This window comes from Myxocyprinus asiaticus, chromosome 22 (genome assembly GCF_019703515.2).
Source record: "Myxocyprinus asiaticus isolate MX2 ecotype Aquarium Trade chromosome 22, UBuf_Myxa_2, whole genome shotgun sequence".
Classification (NCBI taxonomy): Eukaryota; Metazoa; Chordata; class Actinopteri; order Cypriniformes; family Catostomidae; genus Myxocyprinus; species Myxocyprinus asiaticus.
In genome coordinates this window covers 43985003-44009914 of record NC_059365.1, presented here as the reverse complement: position 1 = coordinate 44009914, position 24912 = coordinate 43985003, and the positions used below count along the sequence as shown (strand labels likewise).

The 24912-nt window shown below is 41.6% G+C and overlaps 1 protein-coding gene across 3 annotated transcripts in view; it reads left to right on the top strand.

The window, feature by feature from the left end:
- Positions 1-24912, top strand: part of LOC127413305 (sorting nexin-25-like) — a 149729-nt gene that overhangs the window by 40533 nt on the left and 84284 nt on the right. For all 3 annotated transcript variants that reach the window (XR_007892568.1, XM_051650322.1, XM_051650321.1), the window contains exons 4-5: positions 1004-1176; positions 15728-15914. Coding sequence is in view for 2 of the 3 variants with exons in the window: in XM_051650322.1 (XP_051506282.1) it covers positions 1004-1176; positions 15728-15914 (360 nt within the window). In the remaining variant the exon portion in view is untranslated. The remainder of the gene's footprint in view (positions 1-1003; positions 1177-15727; positions 15915-24912) is intronic.

Below are 24912 nucleotides of genomic sequence, written 5' to 3'. Positions count from 1 at the left end.
GTTTATAAACAGTTTGATAATAGTTTTTCATCCTTAGTAAACAACCTGTTAATCGTACCTAACTGATGTATTTTAGTTTATGCAAACCAGTGGTAAAGAAGTGTTTGAGTCATAAATTCATAATTAATGAATTATATATGCATTTATATACTGTATGTATTGAATGGGATATTTGAATATGAATTGGATAATAGAAGTGAATGGGGCCAATGTTTGTAAGGTTGAAAGGCAGAAATATAATATTTATGGTCATTTTAGGGTTTAAAGGTTTATGTTGTTACATTGTCGTGGTAACGAAGTTGAAAAATTGGATATACTGTAACTTTAAACAAGAAAGGTTAGTAAGCAGTTTTATTCAACTAAAATTATGCTAACATGCATATTGTTTGCATCTTGGGCTATACTTCTGAAACAATGTGCATTTTAATGTTTACGGCGTGGCCCCATTTACTGCCTTTGTAAGTGCCTCACCAGATTTTTGCTTTTTTTAAAGGAAGGACAAGTCAGCATTATTATTTTTTTGTAATTATGCCACAAATGCTGTTGATTGAGCTCAACTTGTATTGAACCCAAAATATTTTTATAAGCATTTATATTTGTCCAATTCATTCCATATATAAATGTCAAAAAATGTATTTATTAATTACGGATTAATACCTTCTTAATGTTCTCATAAACACTTCTTTCCCACTGGTTTGCATCAAATGAAGTACAATAGTTAGGTACGGTAAACATGTAGTTTACGAAGTATGAAAACACTATCAAACTGCTTATATATGAATATATTAAAATATTATAAATCATTTGCAACAGAAAATATAAATGAATAACATGCTGTTTGTATATTAATGTATTAACAATGTAAGAACAACAATTTATAAATAAATTAACTTTAATACTTTACAAATACTTTGTCATGCAGTTATCGTAAAGTGTTACATATAAAAGAAAATACAATAAAGTAAACATTCAGTGCTCTTAATTGCTCCCTGTCTCTCTCTAGGGTGGAGGAAGTCCCACACCTGTTTCCATTGCACCCGTGTCTGCGCAGTCCCGATGAAGAGCTGTGTTTCCTACGCTGCTGTGCTCGTCTGCTCATGCTGCGTCTGCTGCCCGTGAAGGACGCACGTTCACGCAGCCTGAGACTTTTACTGGTGGAGGTCATCGCTACTAAAGGTGACCTGGAAGTTCTTACTGCCTTCCCTTAAAGCTCAAGTGTTCAGTTCGTTCAATGTTAAAAAACTTTCTGCTCTCCTAGTTTGAAAAAACAGAGACAACTCTGTATATATAAGCCTTTGATAGGCTGATTTCCCAGAAAAGTGTAAACACTGGCTCTGTGGCACTTTCCAAAATATTGTTTGTTTAATGTCCTAAGACATTGTACAGTCATATATACAGTACGTAAAAGACTAAATGTCCCATGTACAATCTAAAAAGCAGTAGGGATGCACCGATCATGATTTTTCATGGCCGGTTCCGATTGCCGATTTTTTACAAACAAATGGGCCGATTCCGATACCGATTGCCGATTTATTTATTTTTTATTTATTTTTTTTGTTTTGTTTAAGCAACAGACAAGAAAGAATGAAAGAGTTCATCAAGAAGATGTTTATTTGCTCTTTTACAGGACAAACTGACCTTAATTGAAAAAATATCTGTAGCTATGTGAATTTAGAGGCAACAACTGCGTATTGCATGTGGCTCTGCACCACGTTTGATTGACAGAGAGCACTCATGTTGAAGGCTGTGAAGCTGAAAGCGCTCATGATCGCTCAACACATTGTCTGATTGTCACGACTCACGTCATGTATCATGTATTTGCATGTTTACTTGTTGTTTAATTTGTTTTTATACCAGTTAGCAGTCTCTTTATCCTCTTCTTGCTCACTGTTCAACGAGTCAGAATAACTACCATAATGACTCTAGAAAATGGGCAGCTTAATTCTTACACATTTTTAAAAACAAAACGGCATATTCATTTGAATTACATCATGTCTGAAAGTTTACATTTGTGAATGCTTAGAATTCCCATCAACTCACCCTCCAGAGGCCATTCTGTCATGCATCAAGTTCTGAGAAAGCACTCATTCATTAGAGGAGCACAGTGTATGTGTGATTCCCTGCATGCTGCAAAAAAGATCAGCCCTAAATCTAGGCATGATCGGCCAATCGCCGATACGGATTTAAGGTGAATATCAGCCGATTCCGATTGATGGCCAATCGATTGGTGCACCCCTAAAAAGCAGCAACCGTAGAAAAAAATCGCACCTTGTCCATTGGGCTGTAAATTGGAAGGACCCGAGTCATATTTAGGAACCAGAATGTCACAAACTCACAGAGACTCAAACTCATCAATGGTTTGTTGAACTGACTCTCTCCCCAGATGTTTCCTGCTCTGTCATGTAATGTTCTCTTCAGATCACACTGCCGTTAGCTGTTGACAGCTGAATCATTTCTGGAAACAGATGGCAGGCTGGCTTTATTGATGACAGACCAGACAGAGTTCGCTTTAAATTCCAGACCACTGCTTCATTTGATATTGTGCCTGTCTGGATTCATATCAGCTCATATTGATCTGATCACAGAAAGCCATTTACCATTGTGTCCTAATGAAGACACTTAACCCCAGGTTACTGCAGGAGGACTGAGCATTGAATGTTTACTTTATTGTATTTTCTTTTATATGTAACACTTTACGATAACTACATTACTTAATATTTGTAAAGTATTAAAATTAACCCATACTGTAAGACACTTGGGGAAAACAGTCTGCTAAATGAATATACTTACAGACAAACTGCAAGTCTAGATAAGCCTAGTAAATTTCATGTTTTGGTTCACCATTGAGGTGTGTGTGTTCAGAGATGTGCAAAAATGACTGGAAAGTACCATGGAACCATGTTTTCTAGTACTTGGTGCCATGGTAGTCTCATAGTATTCTTTGAAGTACCTTGGAGTACCATGTAACAGTGGTACATGAATGCATAATCCAGTATATGATATATATCGTAGTACCATGGTATTACCATCCTCGAAAATCTGGATTTTGACATTATTGTGTTTATGTGAATAAATAAATGTACATTTCAGATGTTTGTTTTGTTGGACAAGAAAAACTAGCTTCATACCATGTGACCCACATTTGGTTTTCAACCATTAAAAATGTGAAAACATTTAAATGCGTAGTTCACCCAAAAATGAAAATTCTCTCATCATTTATTCACCCTTATGCCATTCCAGATGTGTTTGATTTTCTTTCTTCTGCTGAACACAAACAAAAATTTTAAGAAAAACATTTCAGCTCAATATTTCAAGTAATCCACATGACTCAAGTGGTTTAATCCATGTCTTCAGCAGTGATATGATAGGTGTGGGTGAGAAACAGATCAAGTCTTTTTTACTGTCAATTCTTTCTCTTCCCTGTCCAGTAGGTGGCGATATGCACAAATATAGCGAATCACCAAAAACAAAAAAAGAAGAATGTGAAAGTGGAGATTTATAGTAAAAAAGGGCTTAAATATCGATCTGTTTCTTACCCACACTTATGATATCTCTCCTGAAGATATGGATTTAACCACTTGAGTCTTGTGAATTACATTTATACTGCCTTGATTTGCTTTTTGGACCTTTAAAGTTCTGGCCACTATTTACTTATGGACCTACAGACCGGAGAAAATGTTCTAAAAATCTTTGTTTGTGTTCAGCAGAAGAAAGTCATACACATCTGGGATAGCATGAGGGTGAGTAAATGATGAGATAATTTTTATTTTTATTTTTGGGTGAACTATCCCTCTAACAATTTACAGATGGAGCCACACCAAGAGCCCCATATCTCTGGTATTAAACCACACAGGGCCTTAAATATGAAGAAACAGAAAGGAAAGTTTGTTCTGAACCTGAATCTTAAAGAATATCAAGATATCTTTAATATTTCTGGAGTTAAAGCCGCTCCCAACTTTGGAAAAACAACAAAAAAAGTTATTATTTTTGAAGTTATTTTTGACCCCCTCTACAAAATAATGGATTACTCAATATGTATACTGATCCATGGTATTTACAGAATTGTTAGACGGTTAGTATTTCTTATTAAGTTTACTGTTAAACAGATACAATGCTGTCAGTGATTCTTTAAAACTTTATTTTGTATCAAAACTGAATATTTCACAAAGAAAAAGTGCGAGTTGTGTTTCTCAGGGGAGTTGCAGCAATTTTCTCAAATATTAGTGTGCACAATTATTAGTCAACTAGATAACAACAGTATTTTTTTCTCCACTAACCTTAAAATGTAACACTAATTAAGCAGGTTTTAGTAAATAACTATGAAGTATAATGTGTTAATGCATGCGATGAATTAAAAACTTTTAACGTATAATTTTTTTTAATCGTGATTTACGCATTTACCGTTAATACAGCATGAACACTTGGGGGCCTGGGTAGCTCAGTGAGTATTGACGCTGACTACCACCCTTGGAGTTGCGAGTTCGAATCCAGGGCGTGCTGAGTGACCCCAGCCAGGTCTCCTAAGCAACCAAATTTGCCCGGTTGCTAGGGAGGGTAGAGTCACATGGGGTAACCTCCTCGTGGTCGAGATTAGTGGTTCTCGCTCTCAATGGGGCGTGTGGTAAGCTGTGCGCGGAGAGTAGCATGACGCTCCACATGCTGTGAGTCTCCGCAGTGTCATGCACAACAAGCCACATGATAAGATGTGCGGATTGACTGTCTCAGAAGTGGAGGCAACTGAGACTTGTCCTCCGCCACCTGGATTGAGGTGAGTAACCACGCCACCACCGAGGACCTCGTTAGCAGTGGGATTTGGGCATGCCAAATTGGGGGGAAAAGGGGATTAAAAAAAATTGCCTAAGTGTAGCATAAAAGACATTCTGTGTGCGGGAGTGTCGTAACCCACTAGTTGACTGTTATGCTCTCTCCTGTGATAGAGCAGCAGAGGTTATCTCAGTAAATAAAAGAATCTCTGTCAGCGCTTCCCTGTCAAAATGATGGAGAAATTAGTTCTTAGCGCTATTTGATGTACAAAACAAGCCCCGATGGGACTTATTATGGAAATCAAGTATTTGTCAGCATATGTAAGGCACAGAAGCACATGAACTCTTAACTATCACCAAAACACAGAATGAGACGTTTTTGTTTTCAAGCGCTTTTCATGTTGAGTTCAAAGCGGCACTGGACACTGGCTTTGACTCTCTGATGTGAATCATGAATGCAGCTTCATGATTGCTGTAACAATCGAAAAACATTTCAGCTCTCAAAAGAAATCTTTGATTCACTGAGAATCTGGCAGTATTAGTAACTGAGAATTAGATTTGGAGAAAGTCTTGTTTTTGGCTTGAGCTTCAATGTCTAAATTTTTGTATTTCATCTTTCCACATCATCTGATTGGAGGAAGATGATGGTGTGTTAAGTACTCATCTGTGCTCTTACAATACTGCTCTTGTTTTTATGTATAACTATATGAAGTTCTGCTTGTGTTTCAGAAACTTTGTCACAAAATTGTTTCCAGGACCTTTTTGATAAGCACCAGATGTGTGATTGTAATTGTCTGAAAACTGCTTTGAAATTACTAATAACATCTATTATTAGAGACAGGCAGATATTCACACAGGCGGTTGTAGAGAGGGTGTATTGAGGCCGTGATGACTGCAGGTTGTGTCCTTTTCATGTCTGGGAGACAAGGAGAAATTGATTACTGCAGGAAATTAACCCGTTTTATACACCTAAAATAAAATTGGTTGTTCAGAGATCTATCATCACTGAAATAAGCAATGATTAAAGGTAAAGTGTGCAATTAAAAAAATCAGGGTCTGCTATAAGTAATAAGTAAGCTATTCACTGGTTGATTTTCCTGACAACAATTTGCTGAATCCAATTATGCATACTTCCCAACTACATAGTATGCTAAAAACAGATGGATTAGGGTGTCTGAATCCTCAGTATTCATAAAAAACCAAGCAAGAAATACCTAGATGACCTAGTATTTCCAGCAAGATTCTTAAGTGCGCGTCGCTATAACAATATATTGCTCTTTTTCTTTGAGCAAGTCATTATTTTTTCAAATAGGGCTGCATGATTATTACATTTGGCTGATGATTAATTGTCAAATAAATAATTGTGATTACGACGATTGATTGTGTGGTTTCTTGCTTTCACGATTATGACGATTGTCTGTATAAGGGCTTTTACGAATATGACGGTTAATGGTTATACAAATTGTCATGCTTTTGTCATAGGTGTATATGTGCCTCATAAACCTTAAGAAGTCATTTATTCATATTTAACTTTTACATAATTTCCTTTAAGGCTTTAAAAATTTATGAATGACATTAAAAAATTGTTTAATTATCAAAATATTTCAAAATACTTAAAATATCTCCTCTTTTTAGTCAACTTTAGTCTTAGTCCACTGTGCATTTACAATGTTGTTGTTGGAACCCAATCAACCTGAATAGCTTTATTATATTATATTGTATTATCCGATTAAACCCACTAGCCCTTATTTCACATGAAAAAGACTTTTGAGATTCTGTGTTTCCCTATCTGTCACTCACTCGACGTTGTGTCGATGTAGTGACACTAGGGGTCACTCTTGGGAGCCCCAAACACCTTTGCTTTTTTGAAAAAAGGCCAATGAGAATTGGCGAGTGGAATTTGCATGCCACTCCCCCGGACATACGGGTATAAAAAGAGCTGGTATGCAACCACTCATTCAGATTTTCTCTTCAGAGCCGAGCGGTTCTATTCATTGAAGCTGAATTCATCCGCGAAGTTCATTCACCTCATCTGCTGGATTCTACGTCGCACCCGTGGAGTGCAGAGAAAACCCCTGGGCGCTTCGGCAGAAACAACTAAAAGAGTATATTCTAAAAAGAGTATATTTTCTTTCTAAAAGAGCGGCACACACGGAACGTCTTTTTAAAGATGACTTTCCGTTTGTGTGTAATTCCTGGTTGTGGTCGTTATCTCTCCGCTTCTGATGGCCACAGTTGCTGTCTTAAGTGTCTGGGCGCTGCCAATGCGGAGACATCGTTCGTGGATGGGTCTTGTCCTCTTTGCGAGAACATGACCATGTCAACATTGCGGTCGTGGCTTGCATTCGTAAAAAAGCAAGCCACCTCAGAGGCTCCCCGCCTCAGTCCTTCTACCTACGGGTATGAGGCCGTGCCGGTTAGCACTGGGGGCAATTTGGGGACCTCAATGGGACCACCTATGCCGGGTATCCCCCCATGGACCTCCCATTCCCCAGCACGCTCGCTTGCCCTGGTCGGGCACTCGGACGAGTTCGACCTCTCATTCAGAGCCCGGGAAGAAGATGAGTTATCGAGCGCTGCATCGGAGAGCAGGTTCGTCCAGTCATACGCAGAGGCTTCGACTGGGCTTCCTCCTTCGGGAATGGTCGCCCAGTCCCAGGCCGACGTGGAAATGACGGACATGCTTTTCCGGGTGACCGCGAGTGTCGGGCTAGAGTGGAATCACTCTCCCCTGAACCCTCTCGACGATTGGTTCCTGGGCTCGGGGCGCTGCCCACGGCCACACCCCGCCCCCGTTCCTTTCTTACCGGAAGTGCATGAGGAGCTGACAAGATCGTGGGAGGTAATTTTTACTGCCTGGTCCCGGTCTTTCAGCTCCCCCGCTCTCGCTACCCTCGATGGTGGAGCGGCCAGGGGGTATTCGGTGATCCCCCAGATGGATAAGGCGCTCGCAGTGCACTTGTGTCCGCAGAGCGCCGCCACCTGCCATGGGCACCCGAAACTCCTGTCCAGGGCCTGTATGTTTACGTCGTCCCTGACGCTAAGGCCTACGGTGCCGCTGGACAAGCCGCCTCCGCCCTGCACGCAATGGCTCTCCTGCAATTACACTAAGCCAAGGCGCTAAAAGAACTGCATGAGGGTAGTTCTGCCCCAGGATTGATGCAGGAACTGCGCTCAGCGACTGACCTCGCTCTCCTGGTGGCAAAGGTCACGGCGCAGTCTCTCGGGCAGGTGATGTCCACCCTGGTGGTCCAGGAGCGCCACCTTTGGCTCAACAAGGCACGGTTCCTTGACGCCCCATCTCCCAGGTTGGCCTATTCGGCGACACCATCGATGACTTTGCCCAGCAGTTCTCGGCGGTGAAGCAGCAGACGGAGGCCATACAACACATCCTGCCCTGGTGCGGCTCAAGACCCCGCACCCCGTCTGCTCATTGCCAAGGGCATCCCCCTGCAACTACAACACTGGCTCTGCCGCAGCCCACCCCCGTGGCCCGGCCCCGGCGTGGAGCCCAGCGCAGGAAGCAGATGCCACCCGTCTCACGGCCGGCCGCCAAGAACCCGAGGAAGGCTTCGAAGTGCCCCTGAGATGGGCGACCCAGGGGCAAGGAGACCCGCTTCTCTGGAGTGTGTGAGCAGACCACTCCATCCCCCGGTGGAGGGCCAGGAGGAGAATCTTTGTTTCGTTTTCATTTAATTTCGCCGCATGTCCAAGAGGCTGCGGTACCCAAAAAGTCAACAAAAGAGCGGTTTTCTTGTCCCCTGGCTCACATGTCCGGTGCGCACGGCCGTCGTCACGACCACCGTCCACCGTCCCATCTTTGCAGGTATGGCGCTCCAGGTATACACGCCCACACGGGATTGGGTTTGGTGGACTATGGGGACGAGACGACTCCTCCCCCCCTCCTCGGCCAATCTTATGGTGGGCGGCTGGAGCCAGGTAAGTGCTTCGATGTCCCTGGACTCAGCATGGCCACGGGGCTCGAATCCTCTTGATGTGGCACCTTGAGCTTCGCCCTGCCGTGAGCCCCACCCACCGGTACGTTCGAAGTGATCATTCCCTTGGTCCCCATCGCCCGGAGTTTGGGCACATGGCTCATGCTTTCCAACCCGTCGTGATGGCTGACCTGGAGCATCCAACTCGGCTACGCGATTCAGTTCACCAGGCACCCGCCCAGGTTAAGCGCCGTCCGCTTCACCTCGGTGAAGGGCGAGAATGCCGCTACCTTGCGTGCGGAGATCGCTACCCTTCTGCCTGTCCCTCGAGCCGAGATGAAGAAAGGGTTCTACAGCCCTTACTTCATTGTACTGAAGAAAGGCGGTGGGTTGCGACCAATCCTGGACCTGCGAGTACTGAACCGGGCTTTGCACAGACTCTCGTTCAAGATGCTGATGCAAAAACGCATTATAGCAAGCGTCCGGCATCAAGATTGGTTCGCGGTGGTACACCTGAAGGACGTGTACTTCCATGTCTCGGTCTTACCCCGACACAGACCCTTCCTGCGGTTTGCCTTTGAAGGCCAGGCGTACCAGTACAAGGTCCTCCCCTTCGGCCTGTCCCCTCGCGTCTTCACGAAGGTCGCAGAGGCAGCCCTTGCCCCGCTAAGGGAAGTGGGCGTCCGCATCCTCAACTATCTCGATGACTGGCTAATCCTAGCTCACTCTCGAGAGTTACTGTGTGGACACAGGGACCTCGTGCTCTGGCACCTCAGCCGACTGGGGCTTCGGGTCAACTGGGAAAAGAGCAAGCTCTCCCTGGTTCAGAGCATCTCTTTTCTCGGTTTGGAGTTGGACTCCGTCTCGATGACAGTGCGCCTCATGAATGAGCGTGCACAGTCGGTGCTGAACTGTCTGAAGGTGTTCAGACGGAGAATAGCGGTTCCACTGAAATATTTTCAGAGGCTCCTGGGGCATATGGCATCCTCAGCGTCAGCCACACCACTCGGGTTGATGCATATGAGACCGCTTCAGCACTGGCTTCAGACTTGAGTCCCGAGATGGGCATGGTGCCGTGGGACACGTCGCATGACCATCACGCCGATCTGTCGCCGCCTCTTCAGCCCTTGGACCGACCTTGCATTTCTACAGGCAGGGGTTCCCCTAGAGCAGGTCTCCAGGCGTGTCGTGGTTACAACAGATGCCTCAAAGACGGGCTGGGGCGCCGTATGCAATGGGCACACAGCCGCCGGCTCCTGGACTGGCACATGGCTGCGTTGGCACATCAACTGCCTAGAGTTGTTGGCAGGACTGCTTGCCCTGCGGAGGTTTCGTCCATTGATCCAGAGCAAGCACGTGTTGGTCCGGACGGACAACACATCGACGGTAGCGTACATCAACTGCCAAGGCGGTCTACGCTCCCATTGCATGTCACAACCCGCCCGCCGTCTCCTCCTCTGGAGTCAGCAGCGCCTCAAGTCGTTACGAGCCACTCACATCACGGGCGAGCTCAACACCGCAGCGGACGCACTGTCACGTCATGTTACCCTCAGGGGAGAGTGGAGACTCCACCCTCAGGTGGTCCAGCTGATTTGGAGTCGATTCGGTCGAGCACAGGTAGACCTGTTTGCTTCCCGGGAATCCTCCTACTGCCCGATTTGGTACGCTCTGACCGAGGCACCCCTCAATATAGACCTACGGTGGTAGACACGATCACTCAGTCTAGGGCTCCCTGTATGCCTTGAAGTGGCGTCTGTTCGCTAAGTGGTGTTCTTCCCGATGCGAAGACCCCCAGAGATGCGTAGTCGTTCAGTGCTTTCCTTCCTGCAGGAGAGGCTGGAGGGGTGGCTGTCCCCCTCCACCCTGAAGGTGTTTGTAGCCGCTATTTCGGCTCATCACGATGCAGTAGATGATAAGTATTTGGGGAAGCACGACTTGATCATCAGGTTCCTGAGAGGCACTAGGAGGTTGAATCCCTCCAGACCACGCCTCGTCCCCTCGTGGGACCTCTCTGTAGTCCTTCGGGGTCTACAGGGAGCTCCCTTTGAGCCCTTGGAGACAGCTGAGCTTAAGGCACTCTCTTTGAAGACTGTCCTCCTGACTGCGCTCACTTCTATCAAAAGGATAGGGGACCTGCAGGTGTTTTCTGTCAGCGAATCGTGCCTGGAGTTCGGTCCGGGTTACTCTCACGTGATCCTGAGACCCTGACCGGGCTATGTGCCCAAGGTTCCCACGACCCCTTTTAGGTATCAGGTGGTGAACCTGCAAGCACTGCCCCAGGAGCCGGCAGACCCAGCCTTGGCGTTGTTGTGTCTGGTGCGTGCTTTACGCATCTATTTGGATCGCACGCAGAGCCTTAGAAGCTCCGAGCAGCTCTTTGTTTGCTTTGGTGGACAGCGGAAAAGAAGAGCTGTCTCCAAACAGAGGATCGCCCACTGGGTCATTGATGCCATCGTGATGGCATATCAGGCTCAGGACATGCCACCCCCTGCGGGGTTATGAGCCCACTCCACCAGGAGTGTGGCGGCCTCCTGGGCCCTGCCCAGTGGCGCCTCTTTGGCAGACATCTGCAGAGCAGCAGGCTGGGCAACACCCAACACCTTTTCGAGGTTCTACAATCTCCAGGTTGAGCCGGTCTCATCCCGTGTATTGGCAGACATGAGCAGGTAAGTTCCGGGACAACTGGCTGGTTTTACCGCTTGCGCATAGCGCCTTTCACCTCTCTTGATGTAAAGACGTGGGCTCTTGACTCCCAGTCGTGTTCACAGACTGTGATCCCTGGATGACTTTCCTCCTTAGCCCTCTGGCAGTTGAGTTTGCGGAGAAACTCACTGAATGGCCCAGTACGTGTGCCAATGAGCCTTTGTACTGAGGTAGGTGCTCCACATGGGCTGGTTCCCTGAAGGCGACCCCATGTGATATCTTTCGCAAATACGTTTCCCTGGTGGAAAACTGTCTTCCTTGGGCAGAGGCCCCTTTGCCCCTGGTCACCATGTTCTTTAGAAACCCCTCCCCCTTCGGGTAGGACCTACCATGGGACCTCTCCACATGACGTACTTCCGACAAGACTTGGTAAGACCATGTGATGTATTCCACTCAAAATACCCCAACCCCCCCCCCCCATTTTTGGGCAGGGTGTGGTCTCCGCGGTGTCTTCCCCTTGGGAGGGACACCCCTTGACGCAGACACTTATGGCTCCCAGTCAGTTAACAAATTCCATTCTTTTTGGGGAGAAAAGAGAGGGAAAAGAGGCCTCGGCTGGGCTAGCCTGTCCCTATAATTGGGCAGTCGACTTGTTTCTGATGGACCGTTTGATGCTCATAAGAGCATTGGGGGAGGTTACGTGATGGCCTGGTGCGCTGGCTACGAGGCACACCGCAGTCTGCCCATCACACACCGCCAGTTCACATAACACAGTTCAGATAGTTGTGGCATTTTGTATAGGGACACCTAGTGTCACTACATCGACACAGCGTCGAGTGAGTGACAGATAGGGAACGTCCTGGTTACTTTCGTAACCTCCGTTCCCTGATGGAGGGAACGAGATGTTGTGTCCCTCTTGCCACAACGCTGAACTACCCGCTGAAATGGCCGGGACCTGGTCTCGGCTCCTCAGCACAAAACCTGAATGAGTGGTTGCATACCAGCTCCTTTTATACCCGTATGTCCAGGGGAGTGGCATGCAAATTCCACTCGCCAATTCTCATTGGTCTTTTTTCAAAAAAGCAGAGGTGTTTGGGGCTCCCAAGAGTGACCCCTAGTGTCACTACATCGACACAACGTCTCGTTCCCTCCATCAGGGAACGGAGGTTACGAAAGTAACCAGGACGTTCTTCATTCTGTCATCTCAGGCATGACACAGGGCTCCTCTGTGTTACTGTGTGTCATTAACACTGCATGTTTGAACCCACAATGACAAATAACATTTGCCATTACACAATATATGTATATGTATATATATATATATATACATATACTATTCGCTTTTTATTTTTATTCTATTTTTTTATTTTCTCTGTCTTGTTGTATTGTTTGTGCGCTGGAAGCTTCTGTCACCAAGACAAATTCCTTGTATGTGTAAGCATACTTGTCAGTAAAGCTCATTCTCTCTCATTCTCATTTAATAATTGAGACAGGCCCATTTGCAATTCTGTTTGGTGATGCTAGTGACACAGAAATTACACACTTTTACAGCTTTTATGTAATTTTTTCCCCATAATAATCATGTTGGGTTCTAAAAGTATAACCATATATATATATATATATATATATATATATATATATATATATATATATATATATATATATATATATATATATATATAGGTGCATCTCAATAAATTAGAATGTCATGGAAAAGTTAATTTATTTCAGTAATTCAACTCAAATTGTGAAACTCGTGTATTAAATAAATTCAATGCACACAGGCTGAAGTAGTTTAAGTCTTTGGTTCTTTTAATTGTGATGATTTTGGCTCACATTTAACAAAAACCCACCAATTCACTATCTCAAAAAATTAGAATATGGTGACATGCCAATCAGCTAATCAACTTCTGCAAAGGTTTCCTGAGCCTTCAAAATGGTCTCTCAGTTTGGTTCACTAGGCTACACAATCATGGGGAAGACTGCTGATCTGACAGTTGTCCAGAAGACAATCACTGACACCCTTCACAAGGAGGGTAAGCCACAAACATTCATTGCCAAAGAAGCTGGCTGTTCACAGAGTGCTGTATCCAAGCATGTTAACAGAAAGTTGAGTGGAAGGAAAAAGTGTGGAAGAAAAAGATGCACAACCAACCGAGAGAACCACAGCCTTATGAGGATTGTCAAGCAAAATAGATTCAAGAATTTGGGTGAACTTCGCAAGGAATGGACTGAGGCTGGGGTCAAGGCATCAAGAGCCACCACACACAGACGTGTCAAGGAATTTGGCTACAGTTGTCGTATTCCTCTTGTTAAGCCACTCCTGAACCACAGACAACATCAGATGCGTCTTACCTGGGCTAAGGAGAAGAAGAACTGGACTGTTGCCCAGTGGTCCAAAGTCCTCTTTTCAGATGAGAGCAAGTTTTGTATTTCATTTGGAAACCAAGGTCCTAGAGTCTGGAGGAAGGGTGGAGAAGCTCATAGCCCAAGTTGCTTGAAGTCCAGTGTTAAGTTTCCACAGTCTGTGATGATTTGGGGTGCAATGTCATCTGCTGGTGTTGGTCCATTGTGTTTTTTGAAAACCAAAGTCACTGCACCCGTTTACCAAGAAATTTGGAGCACTTCATGCTTCCTGCTGCTGACCAGCTTTTTAAGGATGCTGATTTCATTTTCCAGCAGGATTTGGCACCTGCCCACACTGCCAAAAGCACCAAAAGTTGGTTAAATGACCATGGTGTTGGTGTGCTTGACTGGCCAGCAAACTCACCAGAACTGGAACCCATAGAGAATCTATGGGGTATTGTCAAGAGGAAAATGAGAAACAAGAGACCAAAAAATGCAGATGAGCTGAAGGCCACTGTCAAAGAAACCTGGGCTTCCATACCACCTCAGCAGTGCCACAAACTGATCACCTCCATGCCACGCCGAATTGAGGCAGTAATTAAAGCAAAAGGAGCCCCTACCAAGTATTGAGTACATATACAGTAAATGAACATACTTTCCAGAAGGCCAACAATTCACTAAAAATGTTTTTTTTTATTGGTCTTATGATGTATTCTAATTTGTTGAGATAATGAATTGGTGGGTTTTTGTTAAATGTGAGCCAAAATCATCACAATTAAAAGAACCAAAGACTTAATCTACTTCAGTCTGTGTGCACTGAATTTATTTAATACACGAGTTTCACAATTTGAGTTGAATTACTGAAATAAATGAACTTTTCCACGACATTCTAATTTATTGAGATGCACCTGTGTATATATATATATATATCTTATTTTTTTCACGTTTACACATTTTCCAAGTAAAGTCTCACTAAAACATTTTTCACAATTACTATTCATTTTAATTTTCCCACTTACAATGTCCAACAGTATATGTACATGCATTCCAGGCAATTTATGTCATTTTTTTCCCTGAAAATTCATCACCGTGTCATTTACAGCACATCTCAATTTGTGTATTGTGTTTAGTAGAGTTCTGTGCTGGAAATGACACTGGTGGAAATTAAATTTTTAACTTTTTTAATAAAATGGCTGACTCCTTTGTCTTGCTAAGGCTAATTTCATAGGGGGCATTTTATCTATCCTAAGTACACACAATTAAAAAACACTGGCAAAATAAGAGCTTGATTGGAAATGATGCCCAATTAAATATTCTGATATTTACTTTGATTTTGCTTTGTTTTGTCAAACATCGCTTGTCTAATATTTAATCTCAAGCATGCTCTTCATTGACACTTTTGGCAATAATAATTAGGGGCAAAGTTGTTTGTTGGGGTGGAAATAACGGCACGACAGTCATAATTCTTGAAAAATGTATAGAAATAATTTTTACACAATAAATATTAAAATGGTTTGTTTATTTCTCTCATTGTTTAGATTATAACTGTTTTAAACATGTAACATTGTATTTTTATAGTGGATTTTCCAAGTTTAATATTGAACGTCTGGTTCTGGGACAAGGCTAAAATAGTCCAATCTGTACTTTACCATGGGACATGAGTTGAAGAAACCCAGTATTTGTCCCAGATTTCTCTTGAAATACATTTAACATACTCAATATGTAACATTTAACCACAACACTACCCATCCTGCCTTGTTAGTCTATCCCATTATGAGGGACAGAGTTTATACGTTAAGAGCTTTTTAGATCCAAAAAATAAAAATAAGAGTACATCTTTACACATGCACGTAATGCTTCCAGCTCTGGCAGTATTGGGAATGACCTCATGCTGCTGCATCTGAGACCATGACCTCATTAGCATCACCTCATTGCTGGGTGAACTGTCCCTTTAATTTGCAGTTTGAAGTAGTCTGTTGGGCCGTGTATTGTGTATATTAACTGAATTTAATTTGTGCCCTTATCTCTGTCTCTCTGCAGTGCTGAAGCCACTGGTGGATGTGTTGAGTGATCCAGACTACATTAACCGGATGCTGCTGGCTCAGTTGGAACACAGAGAGCAGCTGAACGAGCATCATAAGAAAGCATACACATATGCACCATCATACGAGGAGTTTATCAAACTCATCAGCAGCAGCTCAGACATACAGTTCCTCAAACAGCTCAGGTACTGAAATACTCCCTTTGCTAAGACAAATAGTACTATTACTATTGCTCAAAAGTATGGGTTAGGAATTTGAACAAAGGAAGATACCCAAGCTAAACAGAATGTAGAGACTAGAATATCATAGAGAATTGAGGGTGGGCTATTCTGACTTGGGCCAGTAAGCAACCAGTGGAGAAATGCACGTGTTTACATCAGTCCCACAGGTTTATTTTGAAACCATTGTGAAATGCTGGTAAGCGGGTTTACACTTGAGATATTTTGTCATGTGGTCTTAAGATTAGAGTTGGACCCAAAGTCTACATTGTTCCATTAAGTGTTAAATCAAGATAAGTCTCCTCTCCTTTGATATGGAATCTGAAGGTAGAAACTGATTCCAAGGCCACATCCACACTAATCAGTTTTTGTTTGAAAACTCCGTTATCAGTTTTCTAATGTCATCGCATTATTTTCACTGTACATAACAGATAACAGATTTGTATTAGATTGCACTATGTATGTGTATGTGTGTGTCTGTGTGTGTGTATACGTATGTGTATAATAATTTTTTATTATTATCTATGTCTTGCTGCTGTTTTTGTATTGTTTTTGTATTGTTGAACACTGGAAGCTCCTGTCACCAAGACAAATTCCTTGTATGTGTAAGCATACTTGGCAATAAAGCTGATTCTGATTCTGATTCTTTTAGTCTGTGAGTTAACAATATGCCTGTTGTATTCTATTTATTCATTTACGTTAGCGAATGTCTATCTTTGGATATTTCTGATATTTGCAAGCATGTTTGTTATGCATTAATTGTCCAGTTTACTGACTGAATGTTTTTACTACTGTACTAGAGTGATGAAACGTAATTTTATGGGCATGTCAGGAGTTGTGTTTGTCAGCGGTCTTGTTTGTTTCGACAATAATATAATGATGACAGAATATTTAAACTGGTTGCATTAAGTACTTTTTAAAGGCAAAATACTCTGAATAGGCAATTTTTAACACTACCTCCATCTCTATGACTGATGTCTTTATCTGTATTGGTGTGCGTGTTTGATCTGCCGACATCAGTTACGTGTGTATATATTATTTATACAAGTCGCTTCGAACAATAAGTCGCAGGACCTTTCAGATGATGATATAAAACCGTGACTTATATTTAGGAAAATACGGAAATCCTTCCGAAATGTAAGTTGAGGGTCATGAGCATTTAGTTTCTCTGCAATCAATCTTGTGTCATCCTTCGTCAATACAAGACTGAAGTTGGTTCTGAATTTACCGACCACACGTGGTGTTGCGTGCATTGTTTGCATTTGTCAGCACACTTAGCTGTGTATATGGGTATTGCTGTTATAAAAGGTAGTTTTATTTTGTTTAAGCCTATAGCTTGAAGTAAACTGTAGTTTTAAATGACAAAACCATACTTCTGCCTAAGCTACACTACCGGTCAAAAGTTTTGAAACACTCATTCTTTATTATAATTTTTTTCTTCACATTTTAGAATAATAGTAAAGTCATCAAAACTATGGAATAACATAAATGGAACTATGGGAATTATGTTGTGACTAAACAAAATCCAAAATAAATCAAAACTGTGTTATATTTTAGCATCTTCAAAGTAGTCACCCTTTGCCTAGAATTTGCAGACATGAACTCTTGACATTTTCTCAACCAACTTCTTGAGGTATCACCCTGGGATGATTTTTAAACAGTATTGAAGGAGTTCCCATCTATGTTGGGCACTTATTGGCTGCTTTTCTTTATTATTTGGTCCAAAACATCAATTTCAAAAACATAATTAAATTTTTATAAAGAAATAAATTAATATGGTGGCACAATTATATTTTTGTCTACAAAACTAATTTCAAACAATGTAGCATATGCCTTCAGATCAAAAGATTTTTAAGATCATGAGAAACATTTCAGTCAAGTGTTTCAAAACTTTTGACCGGTAGTGTATATCATTTAAATAATTTCAGTTTGTTTTTGTCATTTTACATCTGACAAGCGTCTCTTTTTTTTTCTCTTTATTGCTTTAATTCATATAAAACACACACTGGACTACAAATATATGCTTATTCTGTGCAATTTGTACTTTTTTTGTGTCAAATTACATTCATGTTGTCTATCAAATGTGCGCCATCACTTTAATTGAGCTTGAGAAGTGCTGCAAAAATAGACTTGGAGCCGAAACCCCTGCTGCACTGCAGCTTCCGGACGTTCACGCTATGCTCTGACATGCTGCTGATGCTTCCGATGTGAATGCTGTAACCTGTTAACACAGGTGCCAAAAAAATTATATGCTCTGCTTACGCGCTGCTCACGCTTTTGATGTGAAACAGCCGTAAGCCATGACCCAAACCAACCAAGTCCAAGGTGAATCACAACATTAAAAACTGAAAATTGCACCCAAAGACGAAGACTGTCTTTCATGTGGAAAATAACTACAATCACATGAAGCATTGTGAATGACATAATCAAATTAAAAACAATGAAAAATATAAACTATTGATTTAAAGTTGTTGATTATAAGTATAGAATCTACATATTTTACATTTATTGCAAAATATTTAGATATACTCTAAGTAGTTTTGGGAGTATAGGGAGAATGCATTATTCACAGTGCTCCATGATAGTGGGTGGTTGTTGCAGACATACTCTAATTGGTGGATCTTTCTCTTTAGGATCATGGATAGTGTAGTTTTTCACCTGAAATTCTGTTTTTTAACTATTTTTTTTAAAAATGAAGTTGAAATAATGTGGACTAATGGCTTTAAAAGAAGCATATACCATTGATTATGTTGGTCTGGATCTACGGTCAGCTTTTGTCCACTGCTCTCTTCATCAGTTGACAGTGATTTAAATAGGTTATTGATTAATCTCATGGTTTTTTTTTTTTTTAAGCTTGAGTCAGTGGATGACTCACTAATGTTGTCTGGACCTCGGCCACCTCGCCACTTCCAATACAAGTTATCTCCAGATAAAAATAGTTCTGTTGAAAGCCATTTCTGTTGCTTTCAGACAAATCACTCTTTGAACAGGTGAACTGGAAGTCTGTGCTGTCATTTCATTTGTTGTTTTTGTTGTTCAGTTTGTTGTATCCGGTTCAAAGGGCACATTTGTCATTCTAGGTTCATTCCGCTGGAGTTTAGTTCTGGATGAGTTATCTGTGAGTCATCATGCAACTGTGACATTTGAAGGCTCAGAGAAACTTTTCAGCTGTATTGATCCATAAAGGATGGAGATGGATTTGGAGGTGACGGGCGGGAACGCTCTTACTCCAGCGTTCTGGATTAAAAGTATTGTGATTATAGTGTGCAAGATGTCAACTGTTGCAGTTTGACAGGAATTGTTTGTAGTGCTTTTTTAATGGTAGTCTTGTTAAAACCGCTGATTTTCAAAAGCTTTTGGTGTAGACTCCAATTAGGACAAGGCAATAATGTTGAAAAAGTCTTTGGAAGTATAAAAAAGAAATAAAAAACCTTTCTACCCCAGATGCGTGCGTCACTGAAAAAACAGATAATTCCCATTATAATCAGCAGAGTTGTCTAAGCATCCATTGCGGCATGTTACATCACCCTGCACCCTTCAGTTGACAAACACCCCATTTTTTTTATTTTTTTATTTTTTTTACTCATTGCATCGCTACTCCAAGCACTTCATATTCCCGTCCATCTCAAATTAATTAATACTTACGAATAGGGCTGCACGATTATGACAAAAATGATATTTGTTCCCCTTAATATTGTAATTACAATTAATTTTGATGTATACAATTTATATTAAATAATGAATTTTAAGTGGATAAACTGCATGCAATATTTTTTATGTAGGCTGCACATCCAAAACAAGCTAAGAAGTGTTCATTAATTACTTCCTAATAAGTAAATGAAGATGATGCCTAAATGGTAAATTTCATATTGGCACTTTTAGTAGCATAAATAAGCTGTTACTCAACAGACTTGTCTGTAATTTGTTACAATGCTCAAACGCTGCAAAATCACACATTAAATAGAGAACTAAAACACTAATTTTGATGCAACATGAGTAGACCTACATAAACTGCTATAATTGATACTTTTCAGTATATTAGTTATTTGTGGCAGCTGTAACTGTAATCTTGTTTGCAGCCCTATGTACACACATCATGAATTGATTGCTATGAATTGTATTTTTAAATATTTGAATTAGGGCTGTGAATTGATTATTTTTTACTAATTAATGCACTGTTTTCTGTGATTAATCGCGATTAATTGTGGTACAGTAAATGTTATATTAAAACAAACATTAAAATATAATCATAAATACATTTACTTTATACACTGTTCAAAGAACTTGCAAAAAATTGATTAGTCATCCTTTATTTTAATTATTAAAATATGTACATTTTTAATTGTAATTTTTTTTGTGGATGGAGTTCAATTAGACACATTTTTACAGGTATGAATCTTTGATACAAGTATATGTTTACATGCCATAAGATCAGCGGATATGCTGTAATTAAAAGTTGGGCAAAATCTTCTGCTGTTTTCTAGTGGACTTTTTTAATAATAGGATCAAATGGGCAGATTTAATTAATATCAAGCTTTATTGGCAAGTAAAACTTAAGTGTACATTGCCAATGCATTATTAGACACTATACATACAGATATAAATCAAACTGAATTAATTTTTAACGGTAAATCCATACAGTAACTCCAGTCCTGTGTTTATTATGACCGGGACCTGCATTGTGTGTAATGAATAAACTTGCACTGCTCCACTCACAGTTTCTGTGCTAGCATGTGCAGTGGAGTTGAGTGTGTACCTCCTGGAAATGTATATATGCCAATTGTAGCCAAAGGAAGTGGGGGGAAAAACATTAGTGAAGTTTCAGGAAGTTAAAAAACGGATACTGTTTTATGTGTGTTTTTTTGAGACATTAACGCGTCAAATTTTCCAGCCCTAATTTAAATAAATTCCGACCATATCTTCAAAGCATCTTTTGATGTTTCTGGTCTGCTAATTTAAATCCTCTTTTGTTTCTAACTGTATGTATATGTAGTTGTAACATTATGTATAAAAATGTTACGTGATTCTAAAATAGCTTATTCAAAGTTCGTTTTTATACCGGTGAATTTCTGTTGAAAATAAAGTAGGAAACAAAGGAATTCACACATAATAATGCTGCTGAAGGTTTTTTTTTTTTTTTTTTTACAGGGTTAAAGCATAATCTGGACACAACTTTAAGTTATGTATATGATAGCTACATTGTGCCAACTTAAATCTAAAAATATTCATAGAGAAAATAAATACAAAATATTTGTAATACACGAAGGAGACCTTTAATAACACACAGTAGGTGTGAGCTATTCATTAGCTGGGTTTCTATTAGGGCTGCTAGCATACCCAATATATCACCAATACATCACTCTGAACCACTGCGGTGGTAAAAACAAATGGCCACCACAGCTCTAGTTTACATATGTGTATTTTTATGCTAATTGTGGAATATTGCACAAAAAATGCAAGATGGAAACACCAAGATACAAACAAAATGTCAAATGTGCATAAAAATGTATATGCTCGCTTGAGATGGATAAAGTTTTTATTTGATAAGAAGACATGAGCATAAACTATTATGGAAACAGAATATACAGAATATATTCCTTTTAAATTTATGCATGGGAATATACAGTAGATGAGCATCAAAACAGTCACTAGACTTTGCTTCAACAAGCTTTGTGAATACATAATTCTCTCAGAGAAATCATCAGTACTGTAGTACTGCATCTCAAATGTTGCTCTGGTTATTCTGAAATGTCAGACACAAAGCCTGTCATCAAACTGATTGGTTACTATTACCTGAACTCTCTGACACCCTTCCTCCCCCAGACATGTTCATCAGAGCGTTTTGTCCATGCAGTCTTTACTGTAAGTAAGTCATACATTAAATAAAAGGGACACATTGGCTTCAACTTCTATTTTGATTTCTATTTTGTGCCAATTCTCTCAGAAGACGATTTTGTTCTCTTAAACACATGGAATGAAAACACTGCTTTATTCACATATTGTTTTTGCAATGATTTTGTGCATAAATTAAATTCATAACTTGGATGGAAGCATGACTATTGTTGTCATTATTTACACATAAAAGACACCCATTTTGTAGAATGACCATAAACATCTTAACTGTCTGAACCTACTCGTGAATATTGCTGAATGACTCTTGGATGAGATACTGTGACAGATGATGTCTGTACTCCTACTTTTAATAACAGCCAGAAACATTTCGGTTATGACTGTAACCTTGGATCCCTGAAAGGAGGGAATGAGACAGTGTGTCAGTAGCTAACGCTACGGCCCCTGTATGGAATCATGGCAATCTTATTGGCAAATGGCACTTGGCGCTCCACCCCTCATGTGTGCGTCATTACAGGCTCATAAACTGGAGCACAGTGCCATTTCTTCAGGATTTTTACTGAAGGAAGGACTGAAGGGAGGAGCAATCTCTCGGTCCCCTAACAGCAAGAAATCAGTAGTGCAGCAAGCATGCACAGCGTCTTGTTCCCTCCTTTCAGGGAAGCAAGGTTACAGTCGTAAATGTGATATTTGCTTTCAAGTAGGTCACTTCGATGTTGTGTCAGTAGCTTATGCTATGGGAATAGTATACCTTAACACCGTGCTACTGATTGACATGCACTAGAGCAATGCCCATTTGCCGATAGAGTAGTGAAAAAGCATTGAAATACCGACCCCTTCTTTTGACAAATAGGAAGGGATAGGAAGATACTTACTGTGTTAGTGATGAACACAATACAACAATGCCACTAGCCAGTCCAGGTAGTTAAACATCGATAAGAAGCTCTTCGCATCACACTGAGAATGAATAGAAAACACCAAGGTAAAAGACCTGCAGCATATTACAATAACGCTTGGAAACAGGGTAGTAAAACATTGACACCTCAGCCCTATTTCTCAGTCTAAATTTGGGAAGAGAGGGAGGAAACATCCAAGTTATAGAAACTGCCGACGGTTTTGAGGGAAGCCTAGCGTGCTGCCAGGCAGATGTCCTTCAAGGACAGACCCTTAGCCCAAGGCCAGGTGGAGGCCATGCTCCTGGTGGAATAACCTTTAGCACCCATTGGGCACCGTTTGCCTTGCGAGTCATAAGCAAACATGATGGCATCAACAACCCAATGAAAAAAAGTCTATGTTTAGAGACGACTAAACCTTTTTAGCAGCCTCCAAAGCAGACATGATATGACAGCCTGAATTGACTTGTTTGGTCAATATACGGTACAAGCACAATGCCCTCACTGGACAAAGCCTGTGCAGTCTCTTAGCCTTGTCCAACTTGAACGGAGGAGGAGAGAATGCCTGAAAGGTGAAAACCTGAGCCCTTAAGTGAATAGCCAATAATTTTTCGGGAACATAACCTTCCCTAGGCTTACAGCTTTAGACAAGCCTGGTCCAAACTCTAAGCAAGGGTCTTTGACCGACAAGGTCTGAAGGTTCCCAACATATTTGACTGAAGCCAAAGTGAGGAGCAGCAAAGTCTTCAGGGAGAGTATGCAGAAGCTAACTGCATCTAATGGTTCAAAAGGAGAACCCTTGAGTCCATTTAACACCAGCTCTAAGTCCCAGACTGGGACCATAGAAGGGCAAGAGGGCCTCAGCCATCTAGCTCCTCAGAAAAAAATTACTGACAGAGGGTGTTTACCCACAGACACACCAGATATGGTGTTGAGGCTCGTCACTATAGCAACGATATACACTTTAAGCATGCATGGAGTAAGTCCTGCATCCAAACACTCTTGTAAAAAGTGGAGCACCGTTTGCTCTGGGCAACGCACTGAGTCCGCGCCCTGGGAGGAACACCAGTCAGTAAAAAGTCGTCATTTTAAGGCATACAGGCTCCTTGAAGAGGGGGCTCAAGTCTGTAGTATGGTGTCAAGCACTGGCTGTGACAACCCTTGAGTGTCAGACGAGCCCTGTTCAGGGACAGCAAAGCTTGAGTCATGGAGGACCAGAGTCGTATTCGGGAAGTCCACCTCGGCTTCCCTGAATACCTCCCAAATCCCCTGAACTGTCTGAAGATGAAGTCTCCATTCCCCTGGTCTGACCCCTTGATGCGAGAGCAAGTCTGCCCCACAGTTCAGGTGACCAGGGATGTGTGTCGTATGTATTGACAGGAATTGAGACTCGTTCCAAAGGAAAATTTGATGCGCCACAGCCAACATCTGGTGCGAACAAACCCCCCTTTTGGCGATTAATGTACGCCACAATCGCAGTACTGTCCATGCAGATCAGAACTCTGCTCAAAAAGCTCTCAGAGCCAAGAGGACTGCCAGCAGTTCCAGGCGATTTATGTGTAACATAGACAGAATTCGAGCATCGGTCAGACGTGCTGACATGGTCACTGAGTCGATTTTCATTACTAAGAAGGAAACCAGCTGACTGGTAACCAATCTGTTCTTTGCGCAATTGATTTTGAGTCCTAAGTGCTCCTAATGTGTAAGCAACAGGTCCCTGTGTTTGCACATTAATTCCTCTGATTGCGCTAAGAGCAGCCAATCCTTGAGGTAGTTTGTCACATGGACGCCGCACGGCCTCAGTGTAGGGAGCGCCGTGGTGACACATTTGGTAAATTTGCAGTAGCCAGGGACAATCTGAAGGGTAGGACTTTGAACTGGTATGCTGTAGGGATGGGAATTTTGGCCATTTTTTCTACTCGAGTACTCTGACTAATAGTAATCGTAGAGTACTCGAAGGGCAATGACATGTACAGAACTATATATATATATATATATATGACAAACGTATTTGGCTGCTGCATTGCGTCTTGTTCCAGTGTATCCTCTATTCATTATTATAGACAGTTACAATAATCTGTTACAAAATGTACAAAAGATTGCATAATCAAAGTATAATGAATCATATTTTGTCATTATGCGAAGAACTCAATGAAAGAATGTGCACAACGTGCGTCTGTCTGTTCTTCCTTCAGGTTACTATAGTAATCTTAGTAAGCACG